General features: G+C 43.9%; 3 protein-coding genes and 1 pseudogene across 8 annotated transcripts in view; all 4 read right to left on the reverse strand.

Moving 5' to 3' along the window:
• Nucleotides 1-358: 358 nt before the first annotated feature.
• On the reverse strand, nucleotides 359-1,525 carry LOC147641592 (uncharacterized). The gene is made up of 2 exons (XM_086814665.1): nucleotides 1,228-1,525; nucleotides 359-1,122 (listed from the first exon to the last, which is right to left on the reverse strand). Exons 1-2 carry the CDS (start codon nucleotides 1,270-1,272, stop codon nucleotides 700-702), a joined length of 468 nt encoding a protein of 155 aa, XP_086670791.1. The 5' UTR covers nucleotides 1,273-1,525; the 3' UTR covers nucleotides 359-699.
• Nucleotides 1,526-1,542: 17 nt separating this feature from the next.
• Nucleotides 1,543-3,591, reverse strand: LOC147641593 (uncharacterized). The gene is made up of 2 exons (XM_086814555.1): nucleotides 1,951-3,591; nucleotides 1,543-1,840 (listed from the first exon to the last, which is right to left on the reverse strand). Exons 1-2 carry the CDS (start codon nucleotides 3,447-3,449, stop codon nucleotides 1,558-1,560), a joined length of 1,782 nt encoding a protein of 593 aa, XP_086670681.1. The 5' UTR covers nucleotides 3,450-3,591; the 3' UTR covers nucleotides 1,543-1,557.
• Nucleotides 3,592-7,012: 3,421 nt separating this feature from the next.
• On the reverse strand, nucleotides 7,013-8,772 carry LOC147641594 (uncharacterized; annotated as a pseudogene). The gene is made up of 2 exons (XR_015264998.1): nucleotides 8,479-8,772; nucleotides 7,013-8,379 (listed from the first exon to the last, which is right to left on the reverse strand). The product of XR_015264998.1 is annotated as an uncharacterized LOC147641594 (transcript).
• Nucleotides 8,773-9,013: 241 nt separating this feature from the next.
• Nucleotides 9,014-17,000, reverse strand: part of LOC147641595 (putative UDP-3-O-acylglucosamine N-acyltransferase 2, mitochondrial) — a 39,633-nt gene continuing 31,646 nt past the window's right edge. For 2 of the 5 annotated variants that reach the window (XM_086792317.1, XM_086792547.1), the window contains 7 exons: nucleotides 16,085-16,134; nucleotides 15,929-15,993; nucleotides 15,662-15,713; nucleotides 15,503-15,573; nucleotides 15,349-15,415; nucleotides 15,113-15,184; nucleotides 14,535-15,003 (listed from right to left, as the gene is read on the reverse strand). In XM_086792317.1, the coding sequence (XP_086648443.1) occupies nucleotides 14,902-15,003; nucleotides 15,113-15,184; nucleotides 15,349-15,415; nucleotides 15,503-15,573; nucleotides 15,662-15,713; nucleotides 15,929-15,993; nucleotides 16,085-16,134 (479 nt within the window). In that variant the 3' untranslated portion in view covers nucleotides 14,535-14,901. Of the gene's footprint in view, nucleotides 9,147-14,534; nucleotides 15,014-15,112; nucleotides 15,185-15,348; nucleotides 15,416-15,502; nucleotides 15,574-15,661; nucleotides 15,714-15,928; nucleotides 15,994-16,084; nucleotides 16,135-16,548; nucleotides 16,836-17,000 lie in introns of those variants that run through there. The other 3 variants (XM_086792595.1, XM_086792466.1, XM_086792393.1) reach the window with 3 other exon arrangements.

Consider the following 17,000-nt stretch of genomic DNA (forward strand, 5'->3'; position numbering starts at 1 on the left):
CATTTTCGAAGCTGACATTCCAAAAAACAGCTTTCCGAACAGAGCGTGGTCACTACGAGTTCGTAGTCATGCCTTTTGGACAACCCGCAACCTTCAATAAAATGATGTCCAGGATTTTCGCAGTCCTCATTGGTAAGTGTTTCTTCCTCTTTCTTGACGACATACTTGTATTCTCAACCACTACAGAGTGCATGAGAAAGATGTGGAGAAAGTCTTGCAACTTTTGCGAGATAATGGACTCTACATAAACGCCAAAAAGTATATCTTCGGCATTAAAGAGGTTCAATACTTGGGCTATATCAAGGTGGTAAGATACGTAGTGTACGGTACGCTATCAGTACGTACGGAACATACTTCTGTACGGAACAAATTTTAAGGTACGTAAACAGTACGTACCATTTGTAAACAATCCTAGAAACCTGAATATTTTGTAGACATAGCAACCAAAATACTTAAAATAAAGAGACTGAACCTCATTACTTAAAGTTTAAATCAATTATCAGTTACCAAGCCCATTACACAATACCTCATGTTAACAGTCATAGTGATATAAGCAAGAACCATGAAAGTCATAGATAATAAAAGAGAGTACAAATATCATGTCTACAGCTGCGAGCACATGTCCTGGTCCACAAGTGCAAAAAGCAAAACAATGAAACACTACAGTTGTCTAGACTCTAGAGTCTAGACGCAAGAGTCTCAAATCTCATCATCGAATGAAGATGATGAGTCTTCTGAAGAGAGCATGCCTCCATCATTGATACCATTGCCCTCTTCATCAAACTCTGGCTCAGCAGCAACAAGCTCCAGTGCATCCTCATCATGTGCCTCGGGAATCTGAGTGTGAATGAGTTCGACAGCCTCATTTGCACGCCTCTGCTGGGTGCGACGAACTGGAAGCTTTCCCCTGCGAATGCTCTCTCGTCTCGCAGAGCCTGGATCTAGAGCTGCCGGGCGTAGAGGAATGCTGAGAGATCGTGCACGTGAGCGGGTCACACAACGATCCACGCTCTCAAGCTCTCTATGTAAAGCTCTCAAAATCTCCTCTTGCTCATCTCTAATCTGCCGATCCACAAGCTCCAGGCTAGGTTCATCTACCATTTTGAGTAGTGTTGGATCAACCTGTTTAAACATGCCACAAATTGCATATTGGACAATGGACATCCATTGAACTACAAAAAAATTTCTACTTCTAAGTTCTTCTTGAGTCCAAATTTCAATGTATACCTGCTTCGGTGACCCCAAAGCATGGTAGCTTCGCACGAGCCTCATGTTAGCTTTGCAATACACCAACTTCTCTAATTGAGAAGTACTAAGGCGATTCCGAATCTTAGTGTGTATAAGGGAGTATGAGCTCCAGTTCCGCAAACATGCTCCAGCTGAGCAATCCTGTGCAAAAATGAGTGCAATGCGAGCAAATTTGTAAATCTTTCAATGCTAAAACATCAATCTTCATTTCCGAAGAGTATACTTTAGAGATTAATTACAAGTTACCTGAGATAGAACACGAAGAGCAACTCGTGAAAGGTTTGGAAGACCAACTCTTCCATAAGAGTGCTACCATGTCAAAGGGAATTTCATGGCTTCCTTCCTCAATGACACAGGTCTCACAAATGAAGCACCAATACCACTCATGTAAGTGGTGAACTCTCTATCAATCTGAAGTTGCTCCTCCTCTGAGAACATCCTTCCCACATACTCTGACTGCTTCATGCTCAAAGCAGTATTATTCCATAGCTCTGGCGACCTGTAGAGAGGATGGAGCATGGCAGCCATCGCATGGATGGGACGGCTCATGAATGTCCACCGTTTGTCTACAATGTCCAAGATCTCACCTCGGCTGAAATGAGAGATTGAACATACACGTCTTAGGTTATAGTGCTAAGAGAATCGAGAATCGAGAAGTCATAAAAATCAAATAAAGAGGAAGAAATTAGAACTATTGCTTACCGTTGAGCAGTCATCATGGAGCACTGAGCAACATGGTCTTTCATTTGCATAAACAAATGAAAGACCAGCCCCAAAGTTGAGCCCTCCATGTCTGTAAGTCGGAGAAGGACATACACGGGCTTAAGTGCAACTGAAAGGCTATGAACTTGCTGCCAAAAATCATCATCCAGGATCCGCCTCTGCAAGTATTTTGTACGCTCATCCTCTGAATTATGCATCTGTCGCCACCTTGGATCCACAACTGTTGATGATAGTGAATCTCTTATCTTGTAGAGCCTATCCAAGACCAAGAACATGTAGGCAAACCTGGTCTTGGATGGTCTCACCATATCCAAAGGGCTATGGCTCCGAAAGATGGCAAGAGCCTGATGCTTCTTGCGGAAGAAGGTGGTGATCTTTACAGCATCTGCAACAATGGGCTGCACCCAAACAAGCTTCCCAATGTCTTCCATAAGTAAATCAAGACAATGGGCAGCACATGGAGTCCACACTATATGTGGAAACTCTGCCTCGACCATTTGACCCATTGCCTTGCGGTTAGAGGCGTTGTCGGTCACCACCTGCACAACATTGTCCTCCCCAACCTCAAGGATAGCCTGTCGAATGTGGCCATAAATGAACTCCCCTGTGATCCTGTCGCCTGCTCTCCCTGCATCCACGGCACGCAAGAAATAGGTGCCCAAGCAAGATGACACAAGGATATTGATTATGTGCCTCTTGCGAATGTCTGCCCACCCATCTGAAATAATAGTGCATCCAAACTCCTGCCAACCTGCTTTCACAGGTGTGAGCGCCTTGTCTATCAAGGCCTTCTGCTCATCCAACATGGATGTACGCATCTTCGTATACTGAAGACCTGTCCATGTCTCAGTAGGCCCTACCTGCGCAATTGCTTTCACCATTCTTTTCCATTGGTCTGTCCTTAACACATTGAAGGATATATTACACTCAATAAGAGTGCGACAAATCTCCATTTCTGCCACCCTTTGCCGCTCCTTTACCCAAGCTTGTGATGAGATACAAGAACGCAGAGTGGATTGCTTTGATGCCTCCCCTGTACCTCTCGCATCTTGTGGCAGGAGGTCCTCATCATCAGCAATACGTGCCCTCTTCCTGCCTGTGGTGGATTGGGCTGAAGCCGAAAGACTTTCACCCTCATCTACTGTACCTGAACCTGTAACATCTCCAATAAAAGCATCATGGAGAGCATCTTGCGTACTTTCACCACCTCTAACACTGCTTGCACCACCCATTGCAGGACAATTCTCCGCAATCAATTGGTCCCTCACAGCTTGTGGTATTTTATCACATGGACCACATTGATTGGTGCACCCGATACCTGTCATGTGCTTGATGACGCAAGTTATGGTGCTAGTGTACTGCTCCCCGCAATACTTGCATGCCCATAGCCGAGTACCTGACCCTTGCTGAGAAGGGGTGTTAACAACCCTCAGGACATTGGTGTGGATTGCCCAGTTCGGGTTAGTCTTGCGCGGCATGATGAAGCCTGGGCGTGAGAGAGAGCGAAGAAGAGCGAAGAAGTTACTCTGCAGAGTTTTGCAGGTACACACGATTGTGCAAGTATTCACAAATGCCCAAAATTTGGTCGCTTATCCACAAGCGCATGGTCGCCACACGCGTTTCGCCATCTTGCCATTTATTATTTTTTTAAAAAAATCCGTACGGATCCGTACAGTACGGTACTATACCGTACCGTACGACTGTACCGTACTGTACGGATCCGTACGTACGTACGAAATCAACCTTGGGCTATATCATCGGTTCCGATGGGATTCGATTGGACCCCTCAAAGGTTCAAGAGATCTTGGATTGGAACATCCCTTAGACCGCCCAAGAGATCCGTTCTTTCGTAGATCTTTGTCAAGCCTACAGCACCCATGTTCACCAATTTTCCAACCTTGCAGCACCTCTCAACGACTTGCTCAAAGGGGCGAAGACTCGTAGACAAAAAGTCTCATTCACAAGCAAGGCACTTGATGCATTTCGTGCACTCCAAAAAGCTGCCTCAGAAGCGCATATTTTGAAGTTATCATCTTGAGATGAACCTTTTGAGGTCATTACCGATGCAAGCAATGTAGTCATAGGTACAGTTCTCCAACAGGACAATAGACCCGTGGCCTACTACAGTCGAAAGTTGGATGTTGCTGAAAAGAATTATTCGGTTTATGACAAAGAGCTTTTGGGTGTGATCACAGTGATCAAACATTGAAAGCCTTTCCTTTATGGACAGGTTTTCACAGTCAAAACAAACCACCAAGCACTTAAGTGGCTTCAAACCATGCCAAGTGCCCAGTGGAGTGATCGTCGGCAAGCCAAATGGAGTCAGCTCTTCCAACAATTTGGAGGAATGATCGAGTACACATCCCTGGTAAGCATAACCCAGTCGCAGATACTCTTAGTCGAAAGGCCAGCATCCAAGCAGTGCAAGAGTCTACCATTCTTGAAATCACGGGGAAAGACTTAGATAGTATGAAAGACCAATATGTTGACTCCCTTGAGTTTGGTACTCAATACAATTTGGCCCTCACTTTTGAGCCTGGCCATTATTCAGTGTAGAATGGTTGATTGTTCTTCAAGAACCGCCTGTGTCATTCGGAAAAAGAAAGCAGCTCTTCTCCATGATGCTCATGACTCCTTAGTTGGAGGACATGTTCAAGCCTGTAAGATTTGTCAAAAAGTTAAGGTTCCACATACAAAGAAGACTGGGTTACTTCAACCTTTGCCTATCCCCGACAGACCTTTCATCGACATCTCTATGGACTTTGTAGGGCCTCTACCAGTATCCATCGAATCTTGTAACACTCAGTGTTTTACCATTGTGGATCGCTTCAACAAGTTCTGCATGCCCATCCCATGCAAGCATACGGCCACAGCTAAGGACGTAGCCCGTCTTTTTCTTAAACATTGGTACCCCATTTGTGGTTTGCCTAGCACCATTACATTAGACAGGGATTCCAAGATCACCTCGCATTTTTGGAGGGCATTATTTGAAAACTTTGGAACCAAGTTACAGTTGTTTAGAGCATTTTATCCACAAACAGACAACCAGACAAAAATCTATAACCAATAGGCCTTTGATGTTCTCAAGTCATATTGTCATGACCGACAATCCACATGGGAATATCTTCCATTGGTCCAAGCCATCTTGAATGATACTCATTCATCCAATGTGGGACGGACTCCGTATGAAGCAGCCTTTGGTCACCGTTTCTCTTTTCTTTTGACGAAATTGGTGTCTCCATCTCTTGAGGCTAACAAAACAACGAAAGTATTTTCCGAAATCATTGAGTCAGTTAAGGACCACTTGACCAAAGCACAGGAAGCTTATAGCAGACATGCAAATAAGTCTAGACGAGATGTCCACTTCAAGGAAGGGGATTGGGTCTACTTGCGTATCATGAAGCAGAAATTGAAACAAGTGGGCAAACGTTGTCCCAAGCTTTCTTTCAGTAGTTTTGGACCTTTTCCAATACTTAAAAAGATAAGTGATGTCTCCATGAAATTGAAGTTACCTAACAGTTGGACAATGCATGATGTTTTTCATGTTTCTTGGCTAAAACCATATGTTGGACCAGAAGTGTTTGATGTTTCAGACGAACAACAGCCAGACATGGTAGACGAAGCAGAAGTCATTGAGCCTGAGCAGATCCTTCTTCATCGTTAGAATCATGGTTTCGGTCGAGTAATACGTCAGTTCTATACGAAGTCCAAGATCGAGGTGCCCACGATGTCGTTTGACTAGACGAGGAGTTCTTTCAAGAGTACCACCAATTATTGGCGGACTACCTAGAAGCCATAAACCTGCCGCCAAGCTAAGCAGGAGGGAATGTCACATGCACTCCGCACGGTAGTGCATGGTGACAAGATGGCTCATCATCATCAGTGCAACACTGTACAGTATTAGTACCCTTTAGGATGATAATTGTCGTATGTCATGACCCCATTGTAATCCTCAGTCCAGGATATGTCAGGCACGAGCTACCTAAGTCATTCCTCAGCCATAGTGAGTCAGTCAGTCTAACCCACTTGAAGAGATTCATTCATGCATGTAGAGTCAGTAGAAACCTTAAGGTTTGCATTAGAAAGCACTCTGCATATTGCATATCATTCATCCATTGCATATGGACCATTGTAGAAGCCTTGAAATAGCATCTAGTATTTTTAGGATATTTATTAGCATTTATCTAGCGTTTTCCCATAATTTCTAGCATTTAATACCATTTACTATCATGGACAAGTCGTGTAGCAAATTAGCTACAACCGACCAATCCTAGCACTCATATAAATGGGCTTGCTTTTGCATCATTCATTCAATCATATCATAATTCAGCAGTCAAGTATCAAGCGTTGGAGCCTTCAGCCTAAGGAGCATCAACGATTGAACATTCAGCATCTAGAGCACTTCAACCCTCAGCGTTTTCAACCAGCGTTTCATCCTTCGGCAGCTAGGAGCATCAACGCATGTGCATTCAGCCTCCATCAACAAAACGCATCAGCACACAGCATTCAGCCCATCAGGAGACCTAGCATTTTCTGCATAGGAGCAATTTTCAGCATACATATCATCATCGTTTTGCTACAGCACTTCGGTGAAGGTAACCCGCATTCATTCATTCATTTTCAACATTCATACATAACTTAGAACAGTCCCAAACAGCCCATACCTTAGCCTCATATTTGCAGCCTTCCCTTATTCCATTGGGCAAAGTGCATAGGCTCGAGATTGGTCATCATTGGTGCTTCTACAACCGTGTACAGTTCAGCCCGACTCTTGGTCCTCGGAGAGCTTGCGTTTGGCTTATCGTCAGTCCAAAGTCAATCTCTTCAAAGTAATAAAGCAAAAACTATTCCGGTAACGGGATAGGGGGCCCTTTAGTGGGTAATTCGGGACCCCATGCGGTGTACAGTTTATCTCTCTCTATAAATCTCTTAAAGTTTGAAGTCATAAAATTGGATTGCTATACTCACGAAACTCAAGATACAGAAGGCAGTGTAAGACTTGTGTGACAGGATCCTTAATTACAAATACTTTCGTTGCATGTTACATAGATGCTAAAAAGTGTGCTACCCAACGCTGTTGTAAATCATCTTCCAACCAGCCAGTGGTTGAGATCGGCCTGTATATTGCCCGGGCCCACATTGGCCTACCTTGCTTCATCCAATGCACAGGTTGGACGCAGTCAGAAACACTCAAACGTCCAGTTGGCTTGAAAAGAGCCATATTTGGGAGGAGGTAGGTTGGATGAGGCATTTTGAAACCCATCTTTATGGCCCTATCACTGTCCTCATTGTGCTTGTTGGGTGAAAGATTGGTCGCTTTTGCACATGTGTCTAGCATAATCACAAAGAAGATCTGATGGGCAAAACAATTCTTGAGTGCCCTCCTGATTTCATAGAATTATCGAGTTTGATTGTGGATCCGGTATATGCAGCCCTCTTGCTTAATCAAAGGCAAAGATCACACTGCAAGGGGTACACACCTTCTCCTTCTCCAAATCATCAGGCGAGCAGTGGGTGCACTTCTTCTGTAAGGCATTTTCAACAGACCCGATTCCTTCATCACTACAAGTTTGCAGGTTATAACTATCAGGATCAACTCCTTTGTATGGTTCATGTGTGTCAGATTGAGCTTGGAGCTTCCCCCACTCGTCCAATACCCTCTTCGCAAGGTCACCTTTGGGATAACCATCCTCATCAGGAAGCCGCTGTTCCTTCGAAACCTCGGGTGACATCCCTGTGGTGTTAATGTCGGCAGTCAGCACATGGAGCCATGCCTTCAAGTAAAGCACCATGTCATGTTCTCTGAATGTGCTAACAAGTTTATCTGTGAGACCAACTGTCCTCGGTGGAGATGCTGTTGACGAGCTACTCACCAGGCTGCAATAGTAAATGTAAACACCCACCTTACTCAATTCCATCAATGCTCTCGACTCGCCCACACCTGAAGATTGTACAAGGGCGCAATAGGGACCGTAGTGAGTTTCCTCTCACTGTGAGACGATGATGAGCAAGCTGTATGTGCAGTTTCCTGTCTGCAATTCCTTCAAACGGAACCCTGAAGCACTTGTGGGTGAGAGCCATTTCCATCATGTCACACACTTCATCGTCATGGCGAGGTCTTTTTGCAGTATGACCCGTAGCAAATTTGGTGGTATCTTCCAGCTTCATCTTAAACTCTGAAACCAACTGGGCAGCAGTGTACTGGAACAGATCTGATAGCGACTTGTCAGAGCCACACAGGTCCGGCAAGTCGAAGAACTCCAGGCAGGAGGGCATTCGGAAGCTAGCAGATCCGTGGATCGGCAGGGAATACTTTGAGAAATTTGAGACTGGTGCGACGGTAGTGGGGGTGAGCGACAGCGGGTGTGTAAACGTGGAGAGCCAGGTGGTGTGAGGCGAGCTAATCGGCTACGAGAACAACATGAAGGACGATCAGCAGGGGAATGCGCCGAAGTGGATTAAGAAGGAGATGAGGAGAGAGATGGCGTCGAGGGTGGAAGGAAATACCTTGACGACGTCGAGGGGATTGCATGGAGAGGAAGGTGGCTCTCCTACGGCCGAGACAGCCCTATCGATGAAGTCTAGGTTGGTGCCTTTGTCCTTCTCTACGGCATTGCTCGGGATAAAGAACCGCGATCGGGCGGGGGAGCTTTCCTTGCTAGTAGAGGTGGCCGTGGTGGCAGAGGGATAGAAAAGGACTCTGTAGAAGGGGACAGAGGGCGAGGGCGAGGACGAGGAGAAGCTCCTGCTGCTACTATCGGCGGTGGGGTAAGGAGGTCTGGGCTGGTCCTGGCCGATCATGGCCTCCAACGACAAACCAACCTTTTTCTTTGTGGTAAGGACATGTTCGTGCTAGAGATGAAAATTCCACGCAATCATGCAGGCCGATTCGTCAGCTTCAAGGCTCCTATCGACCGTCTACCAACGGCTGTGACACCTCCACAGATAGGCCTGAAGCCAACACCTGACAAGAGGCTAGTTTAGTGAGCGCTTATCACAACGCCATGTGATGTGCAATTTCTTCGTACTGCCAGGGTCTTAACGAGCACATTAGAAGGCCAGCAGCAAAACCCCCGCCCATCTTTAGAGTCGTCCAAGTTAATTGGTGCTCTCCCTTTTACCGTCACAGTCTGCAGTGCCCCCCAAGAAAATTACAGAATTCGGATCTCCTGCACCTGGCTGTCACCATCAAATTTAACTTTTGCAGCCTGCTGATTGTTAGAAATAATGACTCACTCTTGTGTGCACATTGGTGCACAAATGAACATTAATAATATGCGGACATGAATGAGTGTACCATTCCTAAGGTACAATGATTAGTAAGTGATGATGTACATGTGGGCATTTAATAATAATAAAAATACAGGAAAGTTGGTTCGTGGGTCTCTCCACGCCTCCTTCATTCTCTCTCTCTCACGTGTGATCCTCATGCACAAATCTGCACTTGTTCTTTGCACAATTTCATGGTATCGGAGCAAATCGTCAAGAGGAGAAGAAGGCGATTCTAGGGAGATCATTTTTTGTGGAGATTGGAGAGGCATGAAATAGGCGATGCAATTTTTCTGTCCATGTAATTTCTGCATTGTAGAAGATGATTGGGGACTCTCATTCAAGGCCATATGAACCCCTAATATGAGGCGATGCAATTCGATTTGCATCATAGAAAAAAAGCGACCTGTTTTTGAAGGAAATCCATGAAGAAATCAGCCCAAAACAGAGGCGATTTCATGAAGGGAGATTAGGAGATGATTCAGCCCTCAAAGCCATTCAAATCAGCCCCAAAACAGAGGCGATTTGATCAAAGGAAGGTATTAAATTTTCGAAATTAGGGTTTCAGCCCTGTTTTTGTTCTAAAATCTGAGGGAAAACTTGCCCAACTTGAAGGCAAATGAACATTCATTGATGGCCCTACTTATGGGTTTCCAAAACATGAAGAATGTTGAGGCAAAAGTTGCCCAAGTTGTTGTCCAAGAGGAGATGTATGCTCCAGCCATGCTTGTGATGTCAAAGGGGTCAAATACTTGCTGATTTTTCAAGGCAAGTTGAAGCACTTCAAGTTGGAAGTGTCCATTGAATGGATTCTTGAAGTTTGGGCCTGATTATGTGTCAAAGATGGAAGCAATGTGTTGCTGTCCCACTACCCATGTGCTTGTGCAAGCCAAGGGACTTGAAGACTTAAAGATTATTTGCATGCAAAGGAATGCCCAAGAAGAGGGCAAATGGCAAAATGATGTGTGACCAGCAAGGGAGAAAGTCAAATATCAACCATGAAGATGATGGAGAGCTGCAACATAATGGTAATGTATGTAGCATTTGAATTATGACAAATTAAAGGTCATTTTGTGAAAGAGTGGTGCTGTCCATTGTGTGGTTGTTGAGCCACATTATCTCCATTGTGTTGAGAATCTTTCCTCTCTAAGTGTTTGCTCTCAAAAAAAAAAAAAAAAAAAAACCAAGATGGCAGAGTCCAAGCTTGATATGCTGATCCTACCGGAGAGTGAGAAATTGGATGGGAAGAATTATCCCATTTGGAAGTTCAAGTTAAAGAATATCCTCAAGATGAAGAATTTGTGGGACATCACGGAAGGCAAGGAAGAAAGCCCAACCGTGAGAAGATCATGATCAAAGAAGGCATGGAAGAGGACCAAAGACAGCATGAAGAGGAAAGGTATGATAGAGAACTCCTTCAAAGGGAGAAATATGATAGAAGAGCTCAAATCACTCTTGTTTACATCAACATGAATGTGAAGGATAGCATCATCCCACAAATTAGTAGTGCTACAAGCCCAAATGAAGCATGGAGTATACTTCAAAGCCTTTTTGAATCGGTAAATACAACAAGGTTGCTGTTTTTAAAGCAAAAGTTGCATGCATTTAAGAAGGAATCTAATGAGTCAATCACATCTTATTTGACTCGTCTTAAAGACATTACTGATCAGCTTTTGTCAGTGGAAGAGATGGTGAGTGATGTAGATATGGTGAGCATTGCAATGAATGGGCTCACAATGAATGAGTCCAACTCCCCATGGCAACAACTTGTTACTTCTCTCATGGTGAGAAAAACTACTCCATTTGAAGAGCTGGGTGCTCTCCTCCAAGAAGAGCTAAGAAGACAAGGGAGTGGCACAAGAAGTGTCAAAGCAAAGGATGAAGCATTCAATGTAAAAGGCAAACCATGGCATGGCCGTGGTAGAGGAGGATTTTGGAAAAGCATTGAAAGACAAAATCAGGCCAGCAATGAAGAAGGGGGAGATTCAAGCTCTTCCCATGATGATAGAAGAGGAAACACCTCTCGTGGAAGAGGTAGTTATAGAGGCAATTCAAGAGGCAACTTTAGAGGCGGCTCAAGAGGAGGCTTCAACAACTCAAGAGGTAAAGGCCCTTGCTATTATTGTGGTAAAGATGGTCATATTGAAAGTGAATGCAGAATCAAACAACATGCACAAAGCATGAGAGGTAGGGGGAGAGGCTCCTCCACCTACTCAAGAAGACAAAACAGCAATTATGTGGAAGAAGATAGGCCAAATGATGAAAGGCAAAGCAAGGATGAGTTTCTATTGATGGCTGATTCAACTCAGTCACATTACAAAGGTGAATGGTATGTTGATTCAGGAGCTACAGCCCATATGACGGGTAATGGTGATTGGTTCTCCACATTTGTTGATGAAGGGAACCAAAGCAAGGTTGTTTTGGGTGATGATAGCACTCAAAACATTCAAGGACATGGTGATATTCCAATCAAGCTCAAAGATGGTGACACAAGTATACTTAAGGATGTGTTATGGATTCCTAACCTTGCAAGAAACTTGCTTTCCGTTGGCTGTATTACAGACCAGCATATGTCTGTGGAGTTTTTTAAGGATTATTTTATCATAAAAGACCTCAAAAAGCATGGTGAAGAGGTAGCTTGTGGCATACGAAGCAATGACAAGTTGTATAAGCTGATTACATTGGGTGGACAGCAAGTTCTCATGACTCAAAAAGCTGAATTATCTCATTTGTGGCATAGGAGGTATGGTCATTTGCATATTGAAGCTTTGAAATATCTCCATGACAAAGGTTTGGTGACAGGATTACCAAAGATTGATACCGGGAGTATGTGAGCCTTGTGTTCTTATGCAAGGACTCCATTTCCAAAAGCAAGCTCATTTAGAGCAAGGAGGGCACTTGAATTGATTCATAGTGATTTATGGGGACCAGCCCAAGGACAATCATTGGGTGGTTCACGTATTTCCTCTCTCTTATTGATGATTATTCAAGGAAGTGTTGGCATTTGAGAGTTTTTGGTTGTGAAGCATATGCTCATGTTCCTAAAGAAAGAAGGCAAAAGCTTGATGACAAATCTCAAAAGTGTATCTTCATTGGATATGCTACTAACTCAAAAGCATATAAGTTGTATGATCCAGTGGAAAGGAAGACAATAATCAGCCGTGATGTGATATTTAATGAAGGTACCTTTGCTGTCCATAATGATGAAATACATGAAGCTGATGGTCAACTAATATTTTATGAGATTGATGAAGGCACAGGTGATCAAGTAATTGAAGAAAATCAGCAAAAGGAAAAGAGACCAGCCCATAATGATGGTATGAGACCACTCCACAACACTCATGATGCTGTCCCCTACAGTCCAAGGCGGTTATCACATGATGGGGGAGGTGAGACAGCACCTACCCAAGTTAAAAAGCTTCCAAAATGGTACATAAAGACCATAGAAGATGGTCAAATTAAGGAGCAGCCAGAATCAAGCAATGATGGTGAGGGACGGAGTCAAAGATTGAAGAGCAAGAATTCAGCCAATGTGAATTTAGCACTCATGGCACGAGTGTTAAGTGAAGAAGAGCCGGACTCCTTTGAAGAAGCCAACAAGAGCAAAGAGTGGAGAACAGCAATGGAAGAAGAATATAACTCAATAATGAAGAACCATACATGGAGCCTTGTTGATCTTCCACATGGGAAGAAAGCCATAGGTACAAAATGGGTGTACAAGATCAAATACAAAGCTGATGGTACACTTGAGAAGTACAAAGCGAGGCTGGTTGCAAAAGGCTATGTGCAACAAGAAGGTATAGATTATGAAGAAACCTTTGCTCCCGTGCCAAGGATGAATACCATAAGGATTGTTTTGGCTGTAGCAACTCACCATGATTGGGAGATTGCTCAAATGGATGTCAAGAGTGCCTTCCTCAACGGCATTCTTGAAGAGGAGATATATGTGACGCAGCCGAAAGGATTTGAAGTTAAAGGCAAAGAAAAGCAGGTATGCAAGCTCAAGAAAGCATTGTATGGTTTAAAGCAAGCTCCACGTGCATGGTACTCAAGGATTGATGAGTATTTGCTGTCCAATGGTTTCATGAGTAAAAGTGACTCCAACTTATACATATTTCAGCATAATGAAGATCTTTTGCTACTAATAGTGTATGTTGATGATCTAGTTATCACAGGGAGTAATAGCTCTCTCATTGATAAAATAAAGAGGAGCTTATCCATGGAATATGACATGAAAGATTTGGGCCAGCTTCATTATTGTCTTGGTATTGAAGTATGGCGTCAAGAGAATAGTATGTTTCTCACACAATCAAAGTATATCAAAGATCTACTTGAAAAGTTTGATATGGCTGATTCAAAGGCTCTTCCTACTCCAATGGAGGTCAATGAAAAGCTCACATCAAGTGGAGATCAAAGAAAAGTGGATGCTACCGCTTATAGGCAGCTTGTGGGCAGCCTTATATATGCTACCATTACTCGGCCAGATTTATCATATGCAGTTAGCATGCTCAGCCAATATATGGCTGATCCAAGAGAGCCTCATTTAAAATCAGCAAAGCGGGTGTTGAGATATCTTAAAGGTACATTCAACTATGGTATTGAATTTAATTCAGCATGTGCTCTCATCTTGGCTGGCTACTGTGACTCAGATTGGGCCAGCAGTGTTGAAGATCGAAGATCCACTTCAGGCTATTGTTTTTCTCTTGGATTGGAGCAATATCATGGAAAAGCAAGAAGCAACCCACCGTTGCTTTATCATCTACCGAAGCTGAATATATTTCAGCAAAGAGTGCAACATGTGAAGCCATATGGCTGAGGAGAATCATGGATGAAATCAAAGTGAAGCAAGCTGATCCAACATTGATATATTGTGACAATCAAAGCTGCATTCAAATAGCCAAGAATCCCGTGTTTCATGCGCGTACAAAGCACATTGAAATACAATATCATTTAAGCTCTCTCAAAGGATAAGTTTGAAAAATTCAGAAATATGTTGGGTGTAAAAGAAAATAGATTGATCATTAAGGGGGAGTGTTAGAAATAATGACTCAATCTTGTGTGCACATTGGTGCACAAATGAACATTAATAATATGCGGACATGAATGAGTGTACCATTCCTAAGGTACAATGATTAGTAAGTGATGATGTATATGTGGACATTTAATAATAATAAAAATACAGGAAGGTTGGTTCGTGGGTCTCTCCACGCCTCCTTCATTCTCTCTCTCACGTGTGATCCTCATGCACAAATCTGCACTTGTTCTTTGCACAATTTCACTGATGTGGGAGGATCTGTTTGGCCTGTTTGTAACATCTACTCAGAATAACTTCAACAACAAATTTCAAGCAATAAAAGTTTTCAATGGGATCTTCCCTGAGTGGTTTAGCTTAACATGGCTTACCCTACTTAAAAGGTCAGGAGTTGTACCACTTGTGATGGATCCCTAGCCAGCGCACCCCCCCCCCCCCAAAAAAAAAAAAGAACTTGTTTGTCAAGAGTCTGCTCCCACAATCCTCTCCAATCAGCTTGCTTTACCCCCACTCACCTCTGGGTCTTGATAATACTTCTCTATAAACCCCCACCTAAGCGACTACCCGTATCTTCAGCTACCCTTATCTTTTACATCCATGTATTGTAGGAGTTTGACTCTCTTCAAAACCTACTCTTCACTGCTGGCTCCCTGGATTGAAGGATCAAACGAAGGTGGCTGACCAAGCTTTCGAAGGCTGACCATGCTCTTGCGCCACTCTTTTGCAGGTACCTAAAGTTTTCTAAATCAATAAAGCTGTAATAGCATGAGAAAAAATTCTACACAGCTAGCTATATAGTAAAGAAAGTCAAAGATTAGATTGTTGTAAACAAACACATACTGCTGGAAACCCTGCATAATCTCCTGGTTCGGTGATGCTGCATGTAACACCACTCTTTGCTGCAATGCGAACCTGTAGGACAAGGTCTAGCCTATTGGAAGCGCTACATTGCAAAAATCCAAAACCCCAAAACACCATGGCATGCCTGCATGCACGCACACCAGCAACCCGTTCCCAAGTGCCCACATGTGCGCACACACACGCACATGAGCACATTGATGTTAAGTTCTCTGTACCTTGGAAGCGATAGACACATGGTCAGCTATGCCTGCTTTTCCGCCCAAAACAACATAATCACCAACTCTGCAGAAACTAGCAATAATGAGTTCAGTTGTTCAAAAGACTCCATGAGGAATGTGTACTCAAGGACAAGGAGCACAAGTTACTGACGTAGAAGAACCTCCAAGACCAACTTGTCCACAAATCATGCAGGAATGCCCAATGACCACATTATGTCCAATCTGAAAGGATCAAATGCTAGACCAGATCAACAAGAACAATTACATATTCTGAACACATCAATTACATAGGTTTAGACAAAAAACACACCTGAACTTGGTTGTCAATTTTGGTATGGTCACCAATCACTGTATTGCGCCAACTGTACAAAAGCAACCAAAGTGAAATCTTAGGACTTTTACACATGCTCCGCAGAGTGCAGACCGAGCCATGGACAGGCTTGATTGCATGCTCATGAGCTCGATTGCGTGCTCGTAAGCTTCCCCCACCCCCCCACCCCTTTCCAGATCATCTGACAGCAGAGATGGGCTGCAATTACTGAATGCCAGCATATGTGCAGTATTTGATCCTGCATACCTTCCCCGATCGATACAGGAATTGGCACCTATCTCCACACTATCTCCGATCTTCACTTGAAGCATCTGCAATCAATAATTGTGTTTCAGTTTCTACAAAGCCAATAATGCATTAGTGGTCTAATTGCTTACAGTGGGCGTATTAATAAAGACCCACCTGGGGCTTTTTGACCATCTTTCCTTGATCATCCACAAAGAAACCAAAACCTGTCGCAACAAAGATTTCTATCAAATCTCTACCGTTCCACTATTCTTCTTTTTTCCCGGAGACTAACTGACACAATTGACAAATGCTCTCTCCTTAGCCTCCACATACACAGCACATGGATTGCACCTTCGGAGCTCCCACCAAAGATGTACTTCTACAGAGATCATTTCCTCAAGCTCCAAAGTACAGCTTCATCCAGCAGCCAGACTACCTGGGTATTCACATGTCACATGCCATGCGAATCGTGGTTGGCTAGCTACAGGTATCCCCACACCGCCTACCTCCCACTGCCTACGGGTGGAGACAGGGCGGGGAGAGCGCATATTCAGAGATGGAGAGCTTATACGGAGACCTTGGAAGGAAAGGATCTGCAGATTATGCCACACAGGGAGCGAGACAGAGAAGCACCATACCTGTCACTGCCCGGTGTACTCTGAGATCCGCGGGAGGTACCATTGTCTCTTCCATGAGGGTTTTGGCCCATTATCCATGATCATGGACTTCCCGGACCAGCGCTGCCTGGGACTCTTCCTACTGCAGCTTTACAAACACAGAGATACACTCCTGAGAGACTGTCGGTCACAGCCACCACCCCATTGGGTCTTGAAGAGACGTTTAATATAACCATCAGATCCGTTCTGGGCCGAGGCGGGTATCATCATTAGCTGATCACAGCATTTCTCACTCTACACAGGATCATCTGTTGATCACATGTACTGTCAGATGTTTTCATTTTACTTTTTTGTTCAGTATATCCATGGTACCATTGTATTACTTTTGGTCTCATAGGCCCTTGGGGAATTCCATAGACATTAATATAATTCTCTCTCTCTCTCTCTCTCTCTCTCTCTCTCTCTCTCTCTCT

This window comes from Cibotium barometz, chromosome 1, assembly GCF_041138505.1.
Source record: "Cibotium barometz isolate CiBa-2024 chromosome 1, ASM4113850v1, whole genome shotgun sequence".
In the NCBI taxonomy this organism is placed as follows: Eukaryota; Viridiplantae; Streptophyta; class Polypodiopsida; order Cyatheales; family Cibotiaceae; genus Cibotium; species Cibotium barometz.

Coding starts and splice junctions, on each gene's coding strand:
- LOC147641593 (XM_086814555.1), bottom strand. CDS start 3,449: ATGCCGCGCAAGACTAACCCGAACTGGGCAATCCACACCAATGTCCTG. Junction 1,841..1,950: donor TCCATGATGACTGCTCAACG/GTAAGCAATAGT, acceptor CTCTCATTTCAG/CCGAGGTGAGATCTTGGACA.
- LOC147641592 (XM_086814665.1), bottom strand. CDS start 1,272: ATGAGGCTCGTGCGAAGCTACCATGCTTTGGGGTCACCGAAGCAG. Junction 1,123..1,227: donor CTTTGGGGTCACCGAAGCAG/GTATACATTGAA, acceptor ATGTTTAAACAG/GTTGATCCAACACTACTCAA.